Source organism: Chamaea fasciata, unplaced genomic scaffold (genome assembly GCF_029207755.1).
Source record: "Chamaea fasciata isolate MVZ Bird 193981 ecotype frontalis unplaced genomic scaffold, bChaFas1.0.hap1 SCAF_1, whole genome shotgun sequence".
Lineage (NCBI taxonomy): Eukaryota > Metazoa > Chordata > Aves > Passeriformes > Sylviidae > Chamaea > Chamaea fasciata.
Window position 1 is genome coordinate 11,459,360 of NW_027094086.1, and position 25,750 is coordinate 11,485,109.

The 25,750-nt window shown below is 38.6% G+C and overlaps 2 protein-coding genes across 5 annotated transcripts in view; one reads left to right on the forward strand and one right to left on the reverse strand.

The window, feature by feature from the left end:
- Positions 1-204, reverse strand: part of NSMCE2 (NSE2 (MMS21) homolog, SMC5-SMC6 complex SUMO ligase) — a 126,736-nt gene extending 126,532 nt beyond the window's left edge. Inside the window, exon 1 of the mRNA XM_066176103.1 lies at positions 1-204. Coding sequence (XP_066032200.1) covers positions 1-204 — 204 coding nt within the window.
- On the forward strand, positions 152-25,265 carry WASHC5 (WASH complex subunit 5). Of its 4 annotated transcripts, none has more exons than XM_066176072.1 (29): positions 152-327; positions 1,150-1,451; positions 3,345-3,490; positions 4,520-4,604; positions 4,773-4,873; positions 5,792-5,984; positions 6,543-6,695; positions 9,233-9,346; positions 9,885-10,056; positions 10,812-10,939; positions 11,237-11,366; positions 12,239-12,351; positions 13,015-13,181; positions 13,816-13,891; positions 14,597-14,707; positions 14,822-14,962; positions 16,347-16,427; positions 17,094-17,195; positions 17,798-17,977; positions 18,379-18,503; positions 18,886-19,048; positions 19,763-19,865; positions 19,973-20,052; positions 21,307-21,410; positions 21,854-21,983; positions 22,106-22,202; positions 22,604-22,757; positions 23,384-23,471; positions 24,848-25,265. In XM_066176072.1, exons 2-29 carry the CDS (start codon positions 1,266-1,268, stop codon positions 24,902-24,904), a joined length of 3,480 nt encoding a protein of 1,159 aa, XP_066032169.1. In that variant the 5' UTR covers positions 152-327; positions 1,150-1,265; the 3' UTR covers positions 24,905-25,265. The 4 variants fall into 4 exon arrangements, with proteins under 4 accessions (XP_066032169.1, XP_066032188.1, XP_066032179.1 ...); XM_066176091.1 differs by having other exon boundaries at positions 5,849-5,984; XM_066176082.1 differs by having other exon boundaries at positions 1,197-1,451.
- Positions 25,266-25,750: the final 485 nt, after the last annotated feature.

Consider the following 25,750-nt stretch of genomic DNA (forward strand, 5'->3'; position numbering starts at 1 on the left):
CTCGTCCCCGCAGCTTGAGAGTGCAGCTGTCCCGGGGGCGGCCCCACGCCGCCCTCCCGGCGGTAGAGGCAGGCGGGCGGTAGCGTCGGGCACCGGGGCGGGCGGAATCGCCTCATCAGCCGGCGCCGTCATGTGATGGGAGGGCTCGGCCGCGTCGTAGGGAGCGCCGCCGCCTCCCTCCCATCCTTCCCACTCTTTCTCCATCCTCCTCTGCCCGCGGCCGCCGCCGTCCGTGCCCGGAGGCGCTGCTGGGGCAGGGTGAGCGCGCCGGACGGGGCGGGCACCAGCTGGAGCCGCTGAGGGAGCGGGGCCGCCTGCGTGCAAACCGTGAGTTCGGCGGTGCCGGAGCGGGACGGGACCGGGACCGGGACCGGGACCGGGACCGGGACCGGGTTCGGAGCCCGTCCGGCCGCTGCCGGTGTGGGGCCCGCTGTGCGCCCTGTGGAGCAGAGCCTGCGGCGGCACTGGGGACCGGGGAGGGGTCCGAGCGCTCGTTCTGGGTCAGGACTGTCTTGGCACGGCTCACTCTCGTCTTAAATTTATCGCGGTGGTTCAGAAGGTGTTAGGTGAAAAGTCAAGCCTGGTCAAAACTTCCCATAAATGTTTCTGAAGCACAGACGCTTATTTTTGGTGCTGGACGCTGTATCCTTCAGGAAACGTGTGAACGAATAAAACTGAGCAGGAAATGCAACCACAGCACGGAAGGTCATCCTTCAGGGATAAGGAACGGAGCTGTCTCATTTCCATTTGCTATGAAAGTTTTCCTTATTGCTAAAACCCATTATGATCACTTCGGTTGTATTTTTAAAGTGGCTCTTAAAAACACATTTTGTGAAGGGGTTTTGCTTTCCTTGGGCCCAATCTCCTTGCTTAGTCATAACTGCTTCAGTATTTGTGACTGTTTCATTCTTCAACTGTTCTTCAAAAGATCACACTTCCCCTGCCAGCTCACACAGGTCATTTCTCAAACTTGGTGTACATGCTGAAACTTAATTCCATGCAATTCCTTCATTTTACAAAGCTTTACAAAGTGGGTAATTTAGATTTCATAATTTGAAAGATTGGAGAGTATGCTTAAATATCCACAAATTAATCTGTCAAAAACATGAACATAAACCACTCTGGATGCGTGTGGGTTTGTTTTTGCAGGTTATTAATGGCACAGCTGGTTTCTTCATCAGGCTTTCTGCTTCCAGTAACCGAAAGAGTCAAGGATCAGAATCAGACTGCAGGACTTCTGCTGCTCTGTCACATCCAGCTGCACAATGGTGGATTTTCTGGCTGAAAATAATCTCTGTGGTCAGGCAATTCTTCGGATTGTTTCCTGTGGAAATGCCATCATTGCAGAACTTCTGAGACTTTCCGAATTTATTCCTGGTGTTTTCAGGCTAAAGGACAAGGCTGATCAGCAGAAGTATGGAGATATCATATTTGATTTCAGTTATTTTAAGGTAAATCCTTTTATTGTTAAACTTCTCCTTAAAGCATTGCTCTCCCACATGAGGATGTTTTGGGTTGTGAAACAGCCATTGCTGGCTATCGTGTTTATTACTGCTACATCTTCCAAAATGTTTGATGAGTCATCTTGCCTGTGAACTTTGACAGATACCAATTATATAAAACATGAGTATTGGATTCTGGGGAGCTACTACTACTACTACTACTAGTAGTAGTAGTAGTAGTAGTAGTAGTAGTAGTAGTAGTAGTAATAGTAGTACTTCTTGCAGGACCACTGAATTATACTCCCACCAGCAGGTTCTGAGGCTGCATGGTTGGTTGTTTTCCTTCAGAGCAGCGCCGTGGGCAGTATGCCCGTCTTTCTTCTGTTAATCTGTAGCTTATTCTTTGCAGCCATAAACTGCTTTTTGCTTTCCTGCCTGACAGTGCTGTGATTGTTCTTTCACTGGACTTGTTGCATGCACTGAATAAATAAATAAGTCAAGGAGAAGTGTCCATGGAAAGCCCTTAATTCTCTTTCAGAATTAAGCTTGCAGTACTAAGTTCCCTCTGTCATTTTCGAGCATGATTAAGAAGGAACTACAGAGATGATCTAATATGACTTTACTTGGGTTGTACAATCCAAGAAATGGTAATAATAAAGCAATGGAGGCAATTCTAAAATGTAATTCCATTTTATTGTAGTAGGAGTTGTAAATTTCAGGCACTAACTGTGAACCTTGGCTACTGAAAATCCAGAGCACAACTGATTTCACAGTTACCTTTAAATCTATGTGCTTGGTAGAAGTCCTTTTTTTAACACAAATTACTTAAAAATTTAAAAGCAGATAGCTGTAGCTGGTGAGAAATACAATAATCCTTAAAGCTGTAGTATTTTTGAATGTTAAGAAAGCATAATAGAGCTGTTTTTCAAAGTTAAAACCAAAAAAAATCCATAGAAGTCATACTTATAAAGCAGAGATTAGATAATTTACAGATATTTTGTACTGCAAATGCATCCCTTCTGTGTTCACAATTCTTAAAATTATTTAATGAAAAGAGATTTAAGATTTGAAAAGTTGAGACTATTTACTTTGTCCATTTGAGATTCATAGATAGTTTGGTGCCTGCTTTTGTCTTTTGTTTTATGTAAATATTTTGCCAAAAAAAAAAGGCAGAAGAGTATTTTTTAAAACTCAAATTTCCAGCTGGGTATTTTCAATTAAATTTTATAATATGTTCAATTTAACTTTTAACACTATTTTCATTTAGGTGGTGATGATAAGACTGAATGGTGCTAATGAGAAATATGACAGTGGTAAAGGGTTAGAAAAGTTTTACTATTGCTTTAAGGAAGTCAGGTTCTTCATCCCAACTCTTTTTTCCCCATGATTGTTAATGACAAAGTTTCTACATTAATTCAGGAGATGAGTGCTGAGCTAGATGTAGAGTCTGTGGAAAAAACATGTCTAGTGTTTTCAAGCAGTTTGAATGTAGGAGAAGATACTAAGCTTTGTGAGCCCTCAATGTTATGGTTTCTATCTGAGAAATCAGTCAGATGAAGTGTGTAAAGGAAAAAATTCCATCAGGGAGATAGCACTACAAAAAGCACCCAGTGCCTTCAGGTGTATTGGGGCTTTACTGAAACCGTTGGCTATTCTTTTCCATTGATTACATTGGATAAATCATATTTAAAGTCATTGCAGACTGTAACAGTGTGTAAAACTCACCTTAATGGAATCAATATTTAACCATAAAGTAGATTGGAAAACTGCAAATCCTTGTTTTGGTAAGAAATGTTGTCTCTGGTTTGTACATGGGGGTAGTTGTACATGGTCTGTGTCCAGAGAAGTCAAGTAAAGGTCAAAGTCAAGTCTTGTCTCTAAAGATGAGTTTCTGTTTTTCAGGGGCCTGAGACATGTGAAGGCAAACTGGAAGCCAAGCCTGAGTTACTGGATTTAGATGAAGAATTTCGTGAAAACAACATTGAAATTTTGACAAGATTTTATTTAGCTTTTCAGAGTGTACATAAATACATTGTTGATTTAAACAGGTATGGTATCTTAAATACATATGGATTTTCAAAGACTTGATTACTGTTTTGTGTTATTGATGAGAATCTTTTTCCTTAGAGACCCAATATACTCCTTGTTGAAGCATATTCATGTGCACCAGGTAACCTGGATTGCTGGAGTGAGCACTTTTTACTCCAGCAGTTCCCTACCAGCTTAATATAGGACTTTGAAACATTTAACCTCAACCTCATTTCCTCAGTTGTAAATTTGTGTTAATTTTTCTTTATCTTGGAGATTGCCCTAAAGATTTTTTTTTTAATAAACAGAGAATCTATATTATTAAGCTAATTTTTTGTGGCCTTGCAAAACAGAATATCAGGTAGTTTGTCATTATTTTCTTGAACTTAATTTTTCAGTGAAGTTGCCTTATTCTCAAGTTTGCTACTCTGACGTGCAAAAAACAAAATGAAAGCTTCATGAATTGCTCTAAGAAAAAGTTACTGAGAATATTAAACATGAGAGTTGGTTTTGTTATTGATGTTATATGAAAAGATTAAATGTTTGATATTACTGATTAAGTAGCGTTACTGGAAAATACTTTAATAGGAATAAATCTTCTGTTAATTAACGTCAACATACTCTACTTCTAGCTCTACCTTCCAAACTGCAAATGAGATCAATTTATAGTATTTCCAGGGGATATACTTAGGTAACTTGAAAATATGACAGTTTTACTACATTCTTGTATGACAGCCTTCCCAGGCTGTTACCCACCCATGACAAGATTAGGAGGATGAGCTGTAAGCTGCCAGGTATCCTCCACTGTCTTTCACATACAGCATCAGGATATGGAAGGAAACTTTTGCCAAGCGGTTGGCACTAGCTAGGGGTTCCAATCTCTCATTTTATAGGAGAGCCTATCTTCTTCTTTGTCTGAAAAACACCATGCTGCTTGAACTAGGGAAATGTTCTTATGTGTCTGTTGGCTTTCAGAGAAAATGTGACTGACTGAATTCTTGTTTGAGAGCAAAATAGTCAATGACCAAAGTTTTTGTTTTGGTTCCTAGATACTTAGATGACCTCAATGAAGGAATTTACATTCAGCAAACATTAGAAACTGTCCTCCTTAATGAAGATGGAAAACAACTTCTAGTAAGTATTGACTAGTTTTGTAATAGTAGAAAATTAACCCACTGAGTAAGTGCCAAACTAGACAAAAATTTAAGTTTACCAAATGCATGGAAGTGCTGTGACTCACTTCAAGGAGGACAAAATCATGTTTATGTGATTTTTTTCTTCTTTCTTTCTCTTTCCAAATAGTGTGAAGCCCTGTATTTATATGGAGTCATGCTACTGGTCATTGACCAGAAGATTGAAGGAGAAGTCAGAGAAAGAATGTTGGTTTCCTACTACCGATACAGGTGGTGTATATAGGTGTACAGAAGCACTCAAGACTGAGATATGTAACATGCAGTATATTCAGTAACCTAGGGCATTGAATTAAGATAAATGGAAATATTGGCACCTTTTTCATCAACTGACTTTATACAGATAATTCAGTAGAGCTCTCCGTATGTCAGAATTCCTTGCTTTAGCTTTTAGCTGTGTTTGCAAGTTCAACTGCAAGATGAGCAACAGATTTTTCCGTCCGTTAAAACAGACATTTGAAGTCCACAAATAAACTTCCAGCTAAAGCTTTTAGGCTGCAAGTGCCAGCTGTGAAAGTGTCACAGGTTCCCAAGCGTGCAAGGAAACTTTCTGAAAAGTTCTGGCTATCCAGGTGACAAATGTATTGCAAGTCAGACTTCCTGTAGTTACAGTGCTTTATTAGGTACATCAGTAACAAGTTTTACAGGGTAGGTTCTCAGCATGAGGGTGTAACAGCTGGGGTCCTAAAGGGTATCAGTGCAAATCGTTCCACATATAAAATGCTGCTTTGACTATGTTTATGCCTCCCAGTATATAATGAGAGATTCTTTAACTCTGGAATGCAGAAGTGAATTGACAAGGGGAATTCAGAAATGGGGAGAAAGAAAATGAAAATTTAAAAAAGAAGGAAAAAAAAAAGGAACAAATTCTTCTCTGAATGTAAAGCTCCTTCTTTCTGTTCCTGCGTTCAGTTTTCTGTTTGTGCTTTGTCTGCTTATCTGGAATTTCAGTATGGACGTTCATCAGTGTCCTGTAACATGATATTAATGGAATAAACAGCCAAAAACTGCTTTAGACTAAAGTATTTGTTAATTTTCTTGTGAGAGGGGCATGGTTACAAGGGGTGGGAGAAAAGGAAATTATTAGATCATATAGCTCATATTTTTGTTCTTTTTTTTTTGGTAAAACAGTGCAGCCCGATCCTCTGCTGACTCCAATTTAGATGATATTTGTAAATTGCTTCGTAGCACTGGATACTCAAGCCAACCCGGAGCTAAAAGACCTCCAAACTACCCCGAGAGTTACTTCAGCAGGGTTCCTATCAGTGAAACATTCATCAGCATGGTTATCGGCCGCTTACGGTCAGATGACATTTACAACCAGGTAAGCCACTCTGAGATACAAGAGCGCTTTAAAGGGGAGTACCAAATTGATCCTCAAGTTAATTACTCAACCATGAAGTGCAGAAGAAAATAAATGACAGAAGTTGTAGGGACTCTTGAGGTTAGCTAGTCTGACCTGGCTCAAGCACAGTCAATTGGAGCAGGTTGCACTGGGCTGCATCCAGCTGCATTTTGAGTATCTCCAGAGGTACAAACCACAGAACCTCTGTGGGCAATCTGCTGCAGTACTTGGCCAGCCTTGCAGTAAAAAGCAACGTTTTTGTTTAATATCTTCTGATGTGTCTTCCTTGACTCATTTACAGCATAGTAAAATCTTACTGTAGCCTGTTAAAAGTAGCACATATCTACGCAGTCAACTTTTACACTCTGGAAATACATCTGGTAAATATGCTGCATGTGTAAGCATGTCCAGCTTACCTAAATAATCTTCTTGCCTCATAGTATCTATACACTGCATTCTTTAATGTGTCCCAGAATGTTTTCAGGTGGTTTATGATGCACCGTATTATGTTCAGCTTTGTTCTGTTACTTTTTCCAGGTTTCAGCGTATCCATTACCAGAACACCGCAGCACTGCCCTGGCTACTCAGGCTGCAATGCTCTATGTGATACTGTATTTCGACCCTTCTATTCTTCACACTCAACAAGCTAAAATGAGAGAGATAGTGGATAAATACTTTCCAGATAATTGGGTAAGAATTAATTCTGTTTTTAAACTGTTCCCTGGATTTAATGTTAAAAGAACAATTGAAATTATTGTTTCAGTATGCGTTACAGAAAAGTTATAATAACCTAAAACTAGAACAGATTCTTCTCTGTGGAAATTTTACTTTGTTCAGAGTGAAGCAGTCCAAGTCAAACCCTCTGGATAAGCATGGAAGGCTGTCCTTTGAAAGTGTAATTTATTGTCTTAAATGCTTTTGTCAACTACACTCTAATACCATCAAGATAAAGTGAGTCCCAGGGAAATATGTGATGAAAGACATTTCAGACATCTTCTAGTCCAGCCTTCTCCTTAAAGCAGCGTTAACTTCAAAGCTAAATCAGGCTGCTCAGGCCTTGCCCAGTTAGCTTTGGCAATATCTAAGGTGAAGACTCTGCAGCCTCTATGGACACCTGTGGCTGTGCTTCATCACTCTTGTGGGGAAGAATTTCTTCCTTCTGTACCACTGGAATTTCCTTTGTTATAGCTTGTGGCTGTTAATTTTTGTCTTCCTACTGTGTCCCTCTGAGATGGGTCTGGCTCTGTCTTAATCATAACTTCCCTTTAGGTAGTGGAAGACCACAGTCAGATTCCTTTGGCATCTTTCTTCCAGCTTAAGCAAACCCTGCACTTACATACTGGGTCCCCACAGGTGTGTTTGTGGCCTCCTGTTCACTTCATTCCATTTTATGCATGTCTGTCTTGTACTGAGGAGCCCCAATCAGGACCCGTTTCTCTCAATGAGTCCTCCTGAGATCTGACAGAGGGAGAGATTCCCTTCCCTCGATCTGCTGGCTGCACTCCAGCATAGCCCAGTGTCTGATTACGCTTTGGTGTCATAAGGCTGCCTGTCTGATTCAGGTTTGGTTTGTCCAGCAGGACACTTAGGTCCTTTTCTGCAGAACTGTGACATAGGCAGCCATTCCCCAGATTTTGTTGTTGGGTTTGTCCCCGGTACAGGACTTTGTATTTGTCATTTCTGACCTTCATGTGGTTTCCTCTGGTGAATTCTACCAGCATCTCAAGGGCTCTGTAGAGGACAGGTTTGGTCCCCAACGAATCATCCCACACTGATGTTATTTGAAAACTTGTTTAAGGATTAGCTCTGTGGTATTGTCCAAATAACATAGAAGCTAAAGCTGTCACTACATGTGCTTCTATAGACCTTTCCAGATGTAGTGATGGAAAATTATTTTTAAAATGGAAGTACTGCCTTTCAGTACTGAGATTTAGGATTTCCATCCAGAATCCCCAGTCTGCAAAAACTGCTACTGAACTAGGCTGGCGTATAAGAATAGAGCCCCTAGGTCATCTACATCAAAGAGACTCAGACTTAACAAAGAAGCTGTACGTTAATTTGTGTATCTCTGTTGGTTTCAAGTTGCATTCTTCTGGACTATAAGTGGAGCAGCGAAGCAGGGAGGGAACAAACTGCAATAGCTGGTTACTTCAGTAGACATTAGAATCCCTCTGTTTCTGGAGAACTACAAGCTTATTTTTAAAAATGAGAACTTGACACTGCAAATTTTTGATTATGCCAGCATTTTTATTAACTTGAGTTCATAGTGCAAATTGATATTTTTAGACAACACCAGTCTTCTTGTGGTCAGGTGTGGACGAGTTAGCTGCATCATACAAAATACTCAACTCTTAGGTTGATTTCAAATTAGTTTTAGCAGTTGAAGTGTAGCCTTTTGAGGGACTGTCATCTACAGGAGATAGTGAGCTTCACTTCAACAATATGAGAGAAAACTTCATATCAGCAGACTGGGTCCCATTTGCCTTTACTTGACACTGCCAGAAGAGCTCAAAGGCTGACAGTGTCCCCCTCAATATGATCATGACTGTTTGGAGGAATATTGGAGCATCGGTGTGACAAAGCTCATAATCCCACAGCTCTATACATCCTTCATCTGCCAGTAAACCAAGTCTTCCGTTTTTGATCAATGATCTTACAAATACTTGTTACTTGCTCACAATCCTGTATTTTTAGTCATTCTTAAACTTGTGCTAGGAGTCTGAAATCAGATTCTCTTTGCCCCTTAAAAGTCACACTATTTAATCATAATTTCTTTCTGTTTATGTCACCGTGAAAGATGCATTACAGTTCAGTTTGGTCCTTTGGACATCCTCAGAGTAAGATTAATTCATCTCATTTTTCCCTCCCTATTGTAGGTTTTTTTTTCCCCCCAGTTGCTTTATCAGTCTTCTTTAGAGCACCTTGGAAATTAAAAATAAGTCATGAATTAATGGAGAAAAAAAAATTAGTATCATATATAGTGACTGAAAGAACTGTCGTCTTGTTTTCAGAACTAAGCTTCTAATTAATTATGTGCTTCTTGTTTCAAAGTCTTCTTCTTAATTTCCAAAGGTGGTACACCAAAAAGTACTGCTCCCAAAAAAGTTCAGTTATCTCTTATTTATACCCACAGCATATCCCTTTCTCTCATACTGCTAAATGCAAACTTTGTATTTTTCTTAATAATAACATAAATGGAACTTCTTGTTTTCTGCTTCAAATTTTAGGTCATTAGCATTTACATGGGAATCACTGTCAATCTGGCAGAAGCATGGGAACCCTACAAAGCTGCCAAAACTGCCCTCAACTACACGCTGGATCTTTCAAATGTCAAAGAGCAGGTAAGCCAGCATTAGGTATTTTTAGTAAGATGCAAGAGCACCTGAAGTATATGACATCAATAATGCATGGGTCTTTTCTTCCTGCATACAGTGTATGTACTATATTGTCTGGCAAACTTAGGGAATATGAGTAGAAAATTTTCCTTCATTTTTAGGGAAGAAGTTCAAGTAGAGCTCATATTTAATTCATAATAAGCATCTCCATTCTGTGATAGATTTTTGTTGTTGTTCTTTCCCATTAGGCAATAAAATATTAGTGCCATTTTTTTAGGACTAATTCCTAGAGGATATGTAAGTGGATATATAGAAAGGCTACAAGTCTTCATTTTTGAAATATTATGCCTCCTGTGTAGCCTCTTTGCTTTAAAGTTTATCTTGCATCCTTTGTCATGCACTTGCAGTGTATAATATTGCCTACTAGTAATGATAATAATTTTTATAGCACTTTTTTGATCTGTGTGCCCTCTAAGCTGTAGGGAGCATGGTGTATTCCATTCGAGGGAAGGATTTTATTGATGCAGGCTCTGTGTGTTTGAAGGCCAGCAGATATGCTGCAGTCAGCGAGCGAGTGCACGCACAGGTGCAGCAGTTCCTCAAGGAGGGCTGTCTGCGGGAGGAGCTGGTGCTGGACAACATACCCAAGCTGCTGAATTGTCTGCGAGACTGCAACGTGGCCATCCGCTGGCTGATGCTGCACACTGCAGACACGGGTAAGACTGTGCTGCACTTACTGCTGAGCTGTCAGTCCTGTTCCACTGGGGCTTCGTTTTGGGGCCTGAGGGAAGAGTGTTGAGCTGTTGTTTTGCAAATAGTCTTCTAAAGCCTTGTCTGAAACGGCACATGCATTTCCTCAGCTCTTGTGACCCAAACATGGGTACAAAAATTAGTACAAGTCATGATCTTGTTGAATAATACTCTGCAGAAAAACATCATTCTGAAAGTTTTAACTAGCTCCAAAAAAGAAAGCAGTGGCCAACTTCTTAAAGTCTTAGTAATTAACAGGTTGAAACCAAGGTTTTTGTTCTGTTGAACTGAAATTCAGCTGAAACTGTTGATTAATGTCTCTCTTGTGAGTTTGGATGTGTAAACTGACCTATTTAGACATTCCCTTCTTTGAATGCTTGTGCTGTCTTTGAGGCTTCTTGATGTGCAAGAGGGCTTCTGTTACACCTCCATACAATTTTTGTAATGGTTTTAGAAATACTGATCTCTGGGCTTCTTGGTCAGAGAGACTAAATTCACATTTAGTTTCAGAAGCCTACAGAAGTTTTAAGGCTGAAGCACCATGGAAATCTTAATTATATCCTATTCAAAGGAAAGGTTATTCCATGTATATGGAAAACAAGTGGAGATTTACATACCAGAGCAAAATGTTTTTGCCTTTAAAAATAATATATTTACCAAGAATGAAAAGCTTGGCCAAATTCTGTGTAACAGTGGGGAAATGTTATCTTTCCATTTTCAGCTTGTGATCCAAATAACAAACGTCTCCGCCAGATAAAAGATCAAATTTTAACAGACTCAAGGTACAATTCCAGGATCCTTTTTCAGCTTCTTCTGGATACAGCTCAATTTGAATTCATTTTAAAAGAGGTAATGTGCTGCTAACTGGAGTCTTCTAAGATCTCTAAGCTGAAAAATTCACTGGATAATTTTATAAAAAATCTGCATTGTACTGTTCTATAAAATCCAGTGAGCTTCTGTCACTGCATGTCCATCACACTGTCTGTGTTTCTTAATATTTTTTATTTTGTTTTTAATATTCTGGCAAGTTCTTGAAGTTATGTAGTAATCACTAAGTCAGCTCCATCTGTTTTCAGTATTTTATTTCACCTACTGTGATATGCCTCCTTGCCAGCTTTGTAAACCAAATGCTTTGGGTTTCAATAGATGTTCAAGCAGATGTTGTCAGAAAAACAAGCAAAATGGGAGAACTACAAAAAAGAGGGATCTGAAAGGATGACTGAGCTTGCTGATGTTTTCTCAGGAGTAAAACCTCTTACCAGAGTGGAGAAAAATGGTAATTATTAAAAACTATGCTGTGGGGGAGAAAAGTGATTGCAATTTATTTTTCTAAAGTGATACCGAAAGAAAATACATGAGTCTAATAGTGATAATATAAGAACAATTTTCATGTCCCTCAGCTGCCAAAGAGGTCTCTTTAGCTCTTTTCTTGTTTAGGTTTTCAGCACATATTCCATATGTAAGCAATATTTAGGTACCTAATATTTAGATGGCCCTATTTTTAAAAGTATTTTTCATTCCTTTATTTAAAAATGCCAGCTAAAACTATAAAATGTCAGTTTACTTGTGTAAGTATAATGGAGTTCATATTATCATGTTCTATGTACAAAGGAATAAGAAGATCATGCCCGTTAAAATTAGAGATAGTTTAACCTCTTCCCTTATTCTTTTCCTGGGTGTAACCTGGATTTCAATTTTATCAGCAATTTTTCAAACCTTCTTTTACTTCTTCTCTACACTGAGTGGTATTCTCCAAGTTCTCAAAGGACTTAAAAGTCTAATCTCTACTTCTTTCCGAATTCCTTGGGTTGTGTTTTTTTTTTGTTTGTTTGTTTGTTTTTTTTTTTTGTTTTTTTTTTTAGCAGCTGTTTTTTTTTCTCTTGAACTGGTGTAAAAATAAGATTTTTGTAATCCCCATTTATGTTGGTAGGTGTTTTTAATGTTGCATGTGAAATTTACCTGAGCATTTGCCATTGTACAGGTGTACATTTTGAAAGACTAGAAATGTACCAGTGAAGTAAAAACTTGTAAAAATAGTCTCCTATGTGCATAGCTTGTTTGTTTCTTTTGACTGGCAGCTTCCCTGTATTTTTGCTGCCTATTGTACATGCAGAGATTTCTTTAAATTTTTTTTTAATTCTTTCATAGAAAATCTCCAGGCTTGGTTCAGAGAAATCTCCAAGCAAATAATGTCTCTGAACTATGATGATTCCACTGCAGCAGGCAGAAAAACTGTGCAGCTAATACAGGCTTTGGAAGAGGTATGGCAAAGACATTTTGAGATAAATGACCTTGTTCCTTCTGGAACAACAGCATTTTTTACACATGTACTGACTTCTAATAGCAGAGATACAAAACAGATCTGCATTTTTACAATTGTTTAAATGTATTAGATATTGGCTGTTACATATCTACACTAAGCAGGAGTTTTGTATAGACCTTGGTATTGTAAAATATGGAATATGAAAGGTCATGCCACCTGTAGCCAAGGATTTTTCAAAGAAATTGGTTTTTTCAAAGAAATAGGTTTTTTCAAAGAAATTTATTCAGTGTTTAACATTATTTGGCAATATTACTCATTTTTTAGAAATTCTAAAAATAAATTAATTTGAAACTAGAAAGGGCAATTTGAAACGTAAAATAAAAAAGCCTGTATTTTTTTGTGTGTGTGCTTCTTCTATTTCCAGGATATAAAAGAGTACTCAGAATGATGTTTCACAGCACACCTCCTTGAATAACTTTGTAAAATTTATTGTTAATATACTCTATAACAGGCCAGGATTTAAGTGTCTTACTGATGCTAACATCCAGATATCCAATATGTCAGTTTACTGATTCTGTTTGTATTGCTGTCCTCAAAGATGAATAGAAAACAACAAAAAGAGTCCTTTTATGGATTTTGTTTGTTTGTTTTTTAAATATAGGTCCAAGAGTTTCACCAGCTGGACAGTAACCTGCAAGTTTGCCAGTTTCTGGCTGACACCCGCAAATTTCTCCATCAGATGATCCGAACTATCAACATAAAAGAAGAGGTCTTGATCACCATGCAGATAGTTGGAGATCTTTCTTATGCTTGGCAATTAATTGACAGGTATGTTAGCAGGGCCTTTTTCTTCCAGTCAGTAACCATTTGTAAAACTTGAGGGAAATAACATGCATAAATGTTGTTAAGACTATAAACATTGCAATTTAAAAACAGTGTTGAAGCATTGTTCTGTGAGTTGTTGAGTGTACTGAATTCTAATCAGCTTGAATAGAGATTAACATCCATCCTTCTTAGGTTGTTAACTGCAGGTTAAGTGGCAGTGTAACTTTTTATTGTCTATCCTGTTCTAACTATAGCAGCTTTGTTAACGTGCTGTCTCCAGCGTTTAGTCTTACTAAGTGTTGTCCAAAATACTGGAGTTCATTTTTCAACCAAAAACAAACAAGGAAGGACTAATGCTCAAGAACTTTGTTTCCATGATGGGATTTAGTGAGCTGCTATTTCATTGCTGTGGCTCTTAACACTCCCTGATGCCTCATCTTTTGCCCCACCTACCCTTTTCATACAGGGTTTTTCTAACCAGTATTTCTTCAGACCTAAGTCCTCCTTTAGTGAAGTTTGTTAGTGATCTCGTATGCCATTTCCACATTACACAGGTGCTGTTGACATACAATTTAACAGTTGAAAATAAGAGTTTCGGGGGGAGAAGTTGATTTGTTTTGTTTGTTTCCTACTCCAGCTTTACATCTATTATGCAGGACAGCATAAGAGTCAGTCCATCTATGGTAACTAAACTCAGAGCCACTTTCCTAAAGGTAAGTTTGAACAACAGTGAATATACTTAAGCACTTAACACTGTAAGTCAATCCAAGCAGTTTGTTTAAAAAGCCTTAAGGCTCTGAAATCAGAAGAATTAAGACTTCCTTTTGCCATCATCTTCTATGTCCAGTTTTTTTTAGACAGTATTGAATTGTCTCAAGTTAGTTTTAAGGAAAATAAAACCAAAGTATGCATTTTTTTACTGCAACAATTACATTGCTGCTGTTAGGCAAATAAGTCTCATCATCCAGCCTCTACCCATTACAGCTGTTTCCTGGATGCATTGGTGCAGAGATTGGATCCTCTGCATATGGATCAGAACAGGCTGGAGGAATTTTAAAAGTTATGTTCTCTGTGCCCTTTGTCTATCAATGAAGCTCTGGCTTCAGATGAAAATACCTTTTGTAGAAATAAGAATGGGGATTAGCATGAGTGAGAGTATAAAATTACAACTGAAATGTGCCATGCAGTTAAAACCTTTGTTAAGGTTTTAACAGTCTTAGGGTAGGTGGCCTTATGGACTGTTGGACTTCTCTGACTTTCAACAATTTTTTTTCTCTTGGAAAGCCTGATATCACACTGCTCCTTAGGAGGAATCTAGTACTTTGAGTTGTAGGATAAGAGCCTGAGCAAGAGAATTCAAGCATATAATTTTCATCAGAAAAACAAATGTGAAGTTAACATTTTAATTTTATTTCTAGCTTGCTTCTGCTCTTGATTTGCCACTTCTCCGTATCAATCAAGCGAACAGTCCTGACCTTCTCAGCGTGTCCCAGTATTACTCTGGCGAGTTGGTTTCCTACGTGAGAAAGGTGAGTGCTTACAAGGCATAACTGCCTTGTTCTCTAATTACTTTCTCTTAATTGAGGATTATTTTCTTAATGAGAATATACTGACTGTGGGTGTTTCTTCTCTCGTTTACAAAGGTTCTACAGATAATTCCAGAAAGCATGTTTACATCTCTTCTCAAAATCATAAAGCTTCAGACTCACGATATTATTGAAGTGCCTACTCGCCTTGATAAGGACAAGCTACGGGATTATGCTCAGCTTGGACCACGATATGAGGTGTGGTTAGAACAGGGAATTCTGAAAAGGCAAACCTTGCAAGTAGCCAACTTTAAGCTAAGTTTAAATCTGTATACAGCTCCACAGAGTTACAGTTTAACAGCGAAGTTAGATTTGTTGACCTAAAGTTAAAGCTGACCGGTGTTGCTGTGAGCATACCTTAGGTTTCACAAGGACAGATAAGTACTTTTACACTTCAGTTTGAAGAAGTTTAAACTTTGATCTTGTAGAGAAGGGGAGAAAAACTAAATAAATTTATAAATGAGCATAAAAATATTTTTATTTATTGGAGAGGATGGAACCCTGAAAACCTGAGTCTGAAGTAAAGCCCTCCACATTTGGCATTCATGTTCCAAAAGGAGAAGGTGAAAGACTGAATAAGCCAGCAGGGTTAAGCTTTTTGCTGCACTCAAATGAGGAGAGGATGGAGGCATGCTGATTTGATCAGATAAAGCTGCTGTTGCTCATTTTGCCTCTGGTTTTCCTTCTGCATTGTAACCAGTCTGGAAGAGAGAAAAAACATTAAAATTATGTGGTTTTATTTTCAGTAGAGGAAGATGAAACACAAAAACCTGAGTAGATCAGTAAGTCTTTCCCTCAAAGAATCTAATAAACAGTTAAGAGGCCAGCTTTTCCCTGGAGATTTTGCCAGAATGCTCACTTCTTAGGTGTTTTCTGCAAACAAGCTGTGATCTCTGATTAAGCTGATGTTCAGTCCTGAACATTAGGTTTAGACTCCCCCATGAGACTTTAAAGTCTGTTTGGATAGGAGTGGAGGAGGAGGCAGTGTTCAGTAATGTTTTATTTTGAGGAGGTAAAAGGGAAACAATTTATACTAAAGCTTTTCACTTCCAATTTCTATTGAACTGTAGATCTGAAGTGTTTCTTCTCTATTCTGTATTGTAAACACCTGAAAGGCAAAAGACTGAGCATAAGGATAATAATAACTGTCAGTAATTGTAAAACTTAAGTGACTGTGCTATTGTATTGGATCACTGGAAATACTGAGGAGGACTCATGGTGGCAGCTGGCTTTATTATAGAATAACTACTGTGAGCTGTGTTCCCAGCCTGTTCAAAGGTACCAGCTGAGAGTTTTTTCCATAATATTTGTGTACACAAGATCTGGCTGGCCTTCCCTTCCATAATCCCTCTGAAGCCTCTGAGAGGTGCCTGTTCTTTCCTACTGCTAACACACCTCTATTTATGTGACTTAAAGAAAAGTAATTATATAAGTAAGTCTAGAACAAGATGTAAAGTCAAAAGTATATCAGTGCAAATTATTTGAATCTAAAATAGGAAGCTATCACTGGGAAACATGGAATTTTTTTAGAGTAATTATTTACATCTGTTGAATCGCTTTAATGAATTTTTTTCTGTTACAGGTTGCCAAGCTAACCCATGCAATTTCAATCTTCACTGAAGGTATCCTCATGATGAAAACTACTTTAGTTGGTATCATCAAGGTAATGATCCATTATCTCAATAGGAAAAGGTTGTTTGGTGGCAATTAGCACTTTAGCACAGATTTCAGCACAATATATGAGACCTCAAGGAAAAATAAAAAGAGAAGAAAATATAAGTTTGCATACACATTTTCAAACAGTGATGCCTGAATTGGCAGCCAGCTAAGAACTATATTTTTTCAGGTTCCTAGGAACCTGCAGTCCCCATTGTGAATAGATGCATCCACTATAGTTGGTGATCTTTGGAGGTTTTTCCTGCTGGAAAGCTTTTCTGAAGAGCTGTTTTTTCCATTGGTATAAATTGTCCTGCAGTTTCACATTAAGGCTACATTGATACGTCTTTGAGAACGAGAAGCAAGTATTCTTGAAGAAACATTCTTAATGCATACTGGCTTCTTAGAATTGTATAACGTTCTCAGTGGATCATGAACAAAGGTTGAATATGGGAACTACAAACTTTTGCCATTCAACTTAAAGAAAACATTAATTCTGTAGTAGAAGTATGTAAGTTTTTATTCTTTGGACAAGATCTGGTGGTTTAAGTGCATCTGTTAACAGTGTTTTCCTATTTAAGAAAAGTATTTAAAATCTTTGTTGGTACAAAATAAATCCTTTATATTTTTTTAAACTTTCTGACTTTAAAGGAAAAGTGTTTCTTCTACTTAGGTGGACCCAAAACAGTTACTGGAGGATGGAATCAGGAAGGAGCTGGTAAAACGGGTGGCTCTGGCTCTTCACAGGGGCCTCATCTTTAATCCTAGAGCCAAGGTTGGTTTTAATTTTTTATGTATCTTGGGTGTTCAGGGACTACTTTTATTATATTGCCTCCTAAAAAATAACTTATGCTTTTATGTGGAGATTTCCTTTTTGTAAAAAAGTTTTAGACCAATGAAGGTTATTTGGAATGCTTTATTTGATGTTCAAATGAGTTTATAAACTGCCAAAAGTACATAGAATTAAAAAACATATTTTTATTCTATTCCAAAGTGTTCTGTCAATTCTGAATTCACAGAATTGTGAATTCACAGAATTGTCTGTGATGATTGACAGGTCACATAAGCCAAGTAAACATAGATAGGCAGGGATAAAATAAGGTGTGACTCCTTGTTTTGTTCCTGTCCAGATTGCTGAATCTCCCAGATCAAGCAATAGTACTACTGAAGGCAAAAATAAATACAAGAAGTGGGAGGAAAAAATATTTAGTAAGAATTAATTCAGGTATCAAACTTCTCTGTGCTTTTCAGATCTGGCTGGACCATAGTGAAATGCTCTAGAGGTTGTTCTATAAGGGTATTTAGAAGCCATTTACATTTTCTTTAAATTCTGCCTGTTCACAGTTTTGGTTTTACCTTTTTGTTGTTTATCTCCAGCCAAGCGAGCTCATGCCCAAACTGAAAGAAATGGCAGCTACAATGGATGGGTTCCATCGATCATTTGAATATATCCAGGATTATGTCAATATATATGGTTTAAAAATTTGGCAAGAGGAAGTGTCTCGTATTATTAACTACAATGTGGAACAGGAGTGCAATAACTTCCTAAGAACAAAGGTGCTGCTCAAACCCAAAAACAACAAAAAAAGTTGATAAATGTCTTTACAGTTGGCTGTTAGAGCCTGTGACTGATGGAGCATGTGTACACATTGTTCATACCACTGTGACTTCAACTGCTAACTGCTGTGTTAAACATCTGCCCCCAGCTTATTCTGAAATGTTTCAGCATCCCCCTGCATTATTTGTACATAAGAGGAAAGTACTAGAATATTTTAATATAATTTTGTAATAAGATTCGTTCTTCTCTTTCCTTTGTTCTGTTTTTATAGTGTTCTGCTATGTGTAATTTACAATATTGTGTTAGAGTGTGCTATTTTTAAATCTAACAAAAGGAAAATTTCTAAAATTTAAAAGGTGCAATGGGAACTCTTCAAATTACTGTAAAACTTATTTTTCAGATTCAGGACTGGCAAAGTATATACCAGTCTACTCATATTCCTATACCAAAATTCACACCTGTGGATGAATCCGTAACATTTATTGGTCGTCTTTGCAGAGAAATCCTGAGGATCACAGACCCAAAGTAAGTACTTTGTGTCACAAGCACCATGCATTGGATAGCTCCAATTCCACCATACACAAACCAAAATACAAGAGATAGTTTTTCCTTAGCTGTCATATCTTTATCTAAAATCAGATTTACCACATCCATCCTGTACATTTTAAATATTAGTCTAGAAAAGTGGTGATTTTAGTCTAAGAAGGAAAACGGTGTGTTAAACAAATGGAGGAGAGAGAAATCAGGGAAGGGTGACAGAACACTGGTAGAGGGAGGAATAGCTAAACATCACCTGAGACACCTAGAGAGTCTTTCTCATCTGTCTAAGAAAGGTAACTCATTACTGAGAGTATCACAGGAATTGTCTGCAGCTTCTTCTGAAGTTGTTTTCTGATTTTTTCCTCAGAATCACGTGTTACATTGACCAGATGAATACCTGGTATGATATCAAAACTCATCAGGAAGTAACCAGTAGTCGTCTCTTCTCAGAGATCCAAGATACTTTGGGTACCTTTGGTCTCAATGGCTTAGACAGGCTGCTGTGTTTTATGATTGTAAAGGAGTTGCAGGTAATTGTTGAACTTCAGTTTCTCAAGGCCACAATGCTTTATTGTTTAACAATGAAATTTAAAAAAAAAATCTGTTAATTACTGAAATGGTAAAATTAAATCAAAAGCATTTGAAAAATGGTTGTTCAACCCCAAAAGTGAGAATTTCAGATACAGATGAAATTACAGAAGTTGGTACTCTTAAGTAAGTGGTGCTGTGTAATTGCAGGTTGTGTGGGGATGCTTTCTGAAGGTGTACACTATGTGTGTACTTAAAAGTTGATCTCAGGTCAACTTCCGTTTATTCTGTCGAGATATCACCAAAGATTGTTTGAGTCTACCATGATACATAAGGTGTCAATTCTATGTAATGACTGTTTCTCTAATACCTCTTATGTGAAACCAAGCTTTTTTGTTTCCTGAGAAGAATCTAGTTCTAGCCTGGCTAGAGATTTTAAGGGAATTAAGTATCAATGAACGCAGTTCTTCCTGAAAAATTGAATTAATATTTGTCCATAGTGGATATTAGATACTGACAAGAGGGATTTTCTAATTGTCCTAACACTGATTAACATAACTCGAAAAAACAAAAACTGTAACTATAGAATTCCTCAATTTTTCATCTATGGAAATAGTCTTTCCATGCTGTTAAAAAATGTGGCTACAGTGCCATCAAGATTAATCATAAAGTGCATGTGTGATAATTTTACTTACTGATTTCTTTCTTTTATTTAGAATTTCCTCAGTATGTTTCAGAAAAATATATTGCGTGACAGGTCAGTACAGGATACCTTAAAAGCACTTATGAGTGCTGTCAGTCCCCTCAAAGGAATTATTGGTAAGTGCCTACTGGTTAAGATGCTAGAAAGCAATTGTTTTTGTACACTTGCATTTATTTCTCTTACGTTTTCTTTTTTTAATGCCTCACCCTTCTTCTTTTCCTAGCAAATTCAAACAAGGTTTATTCTGCAGCAATTGCAAAAACACAGAAGATCTGGACAGCTTATTTAGACTCTATAATGAAGGTAGGTTCATGTGGTTACATTGTCCCTCAGTTCAGGAGGGCTGTGGAGGTGCTGGAGCATGTTCAGAGAAGGGCAGCAGAGCTGGTGAAGGGTCTAGAGGGTAAGTCCTGTGAGGAGCAGCTAAGGGAGCTTGGGGGTGTTTATTCTGGAGAAGAGGTTCAGGGGAGACCTTACCACTCTCTACAACTCTCTGAAAGGAGGCTGTAGCCAGGTAAGAGTTGGCCTCTTCTCCCAAGCAGCAGTGACAGAACAAGAGAACATGGCCTCAGACTGCAACAGGGGAGGTTCAGGTTGGACATCAGGAGGAATTTCTTCATAGAAAGGTGGTTAAGCATTGAAACAGGCTGCCCAGGGAAGTGTGGAGTCACTGTCAGGTGTTTAAGGACAGACTGGATGTGGCACTCAGTGCCAGGGTTTAGTTGACATGGTGCTATTTGGTCATAGGTTGGACTCAATCTCAGGGGTCTCTTCCAATCTTAATGGTTCTGTGATATTTTAATCTGCTTATTTTACAGTATTGTATTGTATTGATTTGGAACTGTGTAGCATCACGAGTGAAGCATGCCTAGGTTTGCAAGAGTTCCTGAGCTTCATTTGTATGGGCACCTCACACTCCACAAAGTGCTTAGCTCTGAGATTCATAAGAAGTAGTTCACCAAAACTGGAGTCTGGTGCTAGAGATCTGATCTGGGCCGTATCAGGAACTCCTGAGACTCCCCACAGTGCCTTGTGACCATGATAGGCCCAAGGATAAAGTTTGGAGCAGTAGCATTTCCCAGACATGCCTTGCCACAGAAGACATTGTACTGTGCTGAAGATTTAAACAAGCTGTCCCATTATCTTGGCTTTTATCTTTTCTCAGTAATGATATCTTGGCACCAGCGTTTTTCAGAGTGCTGTGGATGTTTGTTTCTGTTAGTGGAGTGAAGAGGAAAGGCCAGGGAAGAAGGTTGACTGCAATGAGCCTCTCTGATGTTTTTTTTCTCCCTCCATACTGACCCTAAGATTTACAGAGAGGTGGGAAACAGTGCAGGCATTTCCACTGACCAATGAAAAGCAAGTTGTTTTATACCTGTTACCTTTTTGTGCTCTTTTCCCATGGCCTGTACCTGCAACCAGGAACTATGTGTAAACTTCAAGCACTGTGACATCTCTGCTCTGAGTGCACTGTGCAGTTAGGGTCAATCTTTGACTCCATTCTTCCTTTATTGCAGTCAGTCTAACACACCACCCTTTTTGTGTTTGTGTCAACAGGTTGGTCAGATGCAGATTTTAAGACGACAGATTACCAATGAATTAAATTATTCCTGCAGGTTTGACTCCAAGCATTTGGCTGCTGCTTTGGAAAATCTCAATAAGTAAGAAGCAAAATGTGCTGAAGAGTTGCATGTATGACTGTGATGTAATTGTTATCAGCAATCCTTAAAATCTAAATTACAGCAAAATGTGGAATCTGATTTGTGTACAGGTTTTTGTTGATCAGTATTTCAATTTTAACCCAGCAAAAACATTAAATACTTGGTGAGTAATTAGTTTGAACATGCAGTTTATAATAGCATTTGCTTATATCTGGTTCTGAAGTCATATTTAGATGAGAAAAAGGAACAGAATATTTGTGGTGCTGATTTTGAATCTAATATGGTGTTTGTGAAAAGGTACTCCGTAAAAGGTGTTTTACTCTTGATTGTGGCCATGTAAAGGTTTTGTATCTTTGGAATTTTTATATTAGTATGACATGTGGCATCATGTAAGGTTTATTTGGGGATAATTTTTTAAATTATTTAATCTATTTTCCTTTTAGAGCAATACTGGCTGACATTGAAGCACATTATCAGAACCCAACACTACCTTATCCTAAAGAAGACAACACTCTTTTGTATGAAATCACAGCTTATCTGGAAGCTGCTGGCATTCACAATCCATTAAATAAGGTCAGGCATACATTCTGGTGCTTGGTGCAGTTTGCTTTTTTGTATTTTTTTATTAAGTGAGAAAAAAATAATATGTAGAAGATGTGTAATAGTCTTTTTTGTTTTATTTTATTTCCCCTCAGATCTACATAACAACAAAACGTCTGCCGTATTTTCCTACAGTCAACTTCCTGTTCCTCATTTCCCAGTTTCCCAAACTTCAGTACAATAGAAATTTAGGTAATGTGTAAGTTGTTGTATGTCTAAATCTAATTAAAACCTGTGTGAAATTATCTGTAGAGAAGATAGTAAAATTAACTGCATAGAAAATACAGCATTCCTGACTTTAGTCCATCACATTCAGACAATTTTGTTACACTATTTAAGCCAAATACAGTAGGGTAGGAAACAGAATCCAGACTCCTGGGTTTCTCATTCTATCCTATGCCTTAGTTGATATCACTAAGCCATTCGCCATGGAAGACATGCAGTTGTTACGTTAGCTTTGAATTTTTTTGTCTGGGGAAGCAGAAGGGGAGACAGCAAAAAAAACATGAAGAGTATATTACGTAAGTTAGCCTGTGCTATAAGAATATGTTCTGTTTTATAAGCATGTGTTATTTGGGGTTTTTTCTGTGCAGGAGTGGTGTGCAAGCGGCCAGCTGATCAAATTGACTGGCTTCCTTTGGTTCTGGGGCTCCTTACCCTGTTGAAACAGTTTCATTCAAGATACACAGAACAATTTTTGGCTCTGATTGGCCAGTTTATTCGTTCAACCATGGAGCAGTGCACAAGGTATCCAGGTTTTACTTTTTACCCACGTATCACCTCTGTGTAGAGGACTTCAGCAGCGAAAAAGCCCTGCTTTTTCAGTGTTTTTGTTCTAGGAGAGCATAGTTGACATTTGCAGTCTTTCTGTACTTGAAGAGACCTTATAAAAAAGATAGAGAGGGTCTTTTTACATGGGCAGACAGAGACAGGAAAAGGGAGAATGATTTAAAACTAAAAGAGGGGGGACATTGAGATTAGTGTTTAAGAGGAATTTCTTTCCCATGAGGGTAGTGTGGTACTGGAAAGGTTTCACAGAGAAATTGTGGATGCTCCATGCCTGGAGGTGTTCAAGACCAGGTTGGTTGAGCCCTGAGAAAACTGGTCCAGTGGAAATTGTCCCTGCCCATGGCAGGGCTATTGTTACTGCATGATCTCGAAGGTTCCTTCCAGCCCAAACCATTTCATGATTGCATTACACAATAACAATATAGTTTACTAAAGAGAAGATTAAAACACTATTTCTGTTTGTAATGGAATCACATGGCACCTAGTGGAAATGGTGTTATTTGAAAGCTAACATTTTCAGGTAATTTAATCCAAGTAACTGGTTGATTATTAAGAGAGTGATTTTCATGGTGGTTTAATTTTAGCCAGAAGATTCCAGAAATGCCTGCAGATGTAGTGGGTGCCCTCATGTTCCTGGAGGATTACATTCGCTACACCAAGTTACCAAGAAAGGTAAGAGAATTCCATGTCTCTAAATATGCCCCTGAACACCCCAACCATCGTCCCTGGAAAAAAGACCAGGGAATCTGTGCTCCCACTCCACTTTAGCCAATGAAGGGATCTGGCCAGATCTGCCCACACCTTCTATTTGTACTACAAATGAGCCAACATAACAAATAACAGGTCAGGGTCCTGCTGATGCAGAAGCAGCCCTGATTTGTAGAAATCAGTCCCACTACCACAGGAATAAATAGATGAATACTAATAAATAAAGGATTTCACTTTGTGCCAATTTCAAACAAAGTTAAATTAATTAAATTTAAATATTTAGTGTATAAAAATCTGTTAAATTTAATCTTCAGTGTATAGTGTTGGGGGCTGTTGGGAAGGAAAGAAATAAAATATAAGTTCCAAGATGTTTCCAGCTAATACTAAGCAGTATTCTAAACACAGGACAAAATGCTAATTAGCAAGTCTAAATTTTGGTGAAACTCTGTATCCAGTCTTTTCTTCCCCTCCTGCCAAAGCCTGATTTCCCAGGCAGCTTCCTTGTCTCATATGCAAGTGAAGTGCTAAACTCTACTTGTAGAGAGACTTTATTTCAGGTTTAAATGCAACTTAACTACATTTGAAGATGATCCTTCCTTCCTTCCTTCCTTCCTTCCTTCCTTCCCTCCTTCCTTCCTTCCTTCCTTCCTTCCTTCCTTCCTTCCTTCCTTCCTTCCTTCCTTCCTTCCTTCCTTCCTTCCTTCCTTCCTTCCTTCCTTCCTTCCTTCCTTCCTTCCTTCCTTCCTTCCTTCCTTCCTTCCTTCCTTCCTTCCTTCCTTCCTTCCTTCCTTCCTTCCTTCCTTCCTTCCTTCCTTCCTTCCTTCCTCCCTCCCTCCCTCCCTCCCTCCCTCCCTCCCTCCCTCCCTCCCTCCCTCCCTCCCTCCCTCTTAATCCTGTTTGATATATACAAGCACACACACACTTGTGTGTGTATATACTGTGCTTTCCCTCCATGGTTCTTGAATCATCATCCAACAGCCATTTCCAGCTAATACTCTCAATGAAGGGAGATTCTTCCAGTCTCCTCTTGCCAACCCACAGTTCTGTGTGGTAGAAGGTCCCTGTGTCAGTCCTGCAGCTGTGGCTGATGCTGTGTGGAGGCACAGCAGAGAGGACAGCAGCATTCCTCCAGTCCTAGAGAGTACCTGTGCTCCTGGCATCTCCTCCCAGCCCTGGCTGTGCTGTTCTTTCCTTGCTTTGTGTCCATCCAGGAGCACATCCTAGTGGCTCAGGTCAATAGTGTGTGTGCTTGAGTCACAGATTGGATATGCTCACTAATGGATGAATGGACAACAAATGGATAATGCAGATGCCTAACTGTGCCTTCCTGTGCCCCTCAGGTTGTTGAAGCACATGTGCCAAGCTTCATTTTTGATGAATTCAGAACTGTTCTATGAATATGGAAAAGGACCAAGGCTTTTCTCCAAACCTGAAATGAGGAGTTGGTGCCTAAGGATGAGGCAAGTACCGCTGTTCAGAATTGTGTCTTTTCTGTGCTTCAAGGCAGTGCCTACAGCTGTCTCTGTGAAATGTAACCATCAGCACTAGTCTGTATAACCCTTGTTTAAATCTTGGCATGATACGCAGCCTGTATCTCCTCTAAACAGTGTACATTTTGTACTGCACATTATAAATGCTGCACGGAATTGTTTATGTATAAATCTTTGGGGTTTTTTTGTTCTGAATACCTATTTGTGCAAGTTTGACTTTTGTATCAGAAATGAACAATGAAATTGGAAATAAAGGTGTTGGATAGTTTGCCAGGACTGGTGATTCCATAAACAATTTTTTTTTAAAGAACCATGAGTGAGAATGCATATACACTGTAAAGAGGTTTGGTGTCTGCCTGCCTACTACAAACAGTTAGTGTAATTCTATAGAGGACATAAAATAATTAAATATTTACAGCTGTAAAGAACTGTTAGGCTAATTAAAGACACAAAAATTAGTGTAACTGTAACATGACTAATGTTGGGAACAAGATGTTTAGTCACATAATTTTCACTCATGGTACATGCAATGTCCCAACATTAAGGGGAAGGGAGCACCCAAGATTTGTAGGTGCTTGTGGTCAAAAGGAATGACAGAAGCAAGAGGGTCCACAAAAGCTCAATGAGTTTTATTAATAAATTACACAATTGGCATGGAAGTTGATATGTTAGTCCCCGACCTGCTATGTAAGCACACAGCAGTGAGGTTTGGAAAAGGAGTGGGATGAAAGGTGGGGTGACAGGGGGAATAAA

Excerpts from the sequence above, each read along its gene's own strand:
- WASHC5 (XM_066176072.1), top strand. The coding sequence starts at position 1,266 with ATGGTGGATTTTCTGGCTGAAAATAATCTCTGTGGTCAGGCAATTCTT. Across the intron at positions 14,708-14,821 it reads TGGTTTCCTACGTGAGAAAG|GTTCTACAGATAATTCCAGA; the intron begins GTGAGTGCTTAC and ends TCGTTTACAAAG. Across the intron at positions 14,963-16,346 it reads AGCTTGGACCACGATATGAG|GTTGCCAAGCTAACCCATGC; the intron begins GTGTGGTTAGAA and ends TTTCTGTTACAG.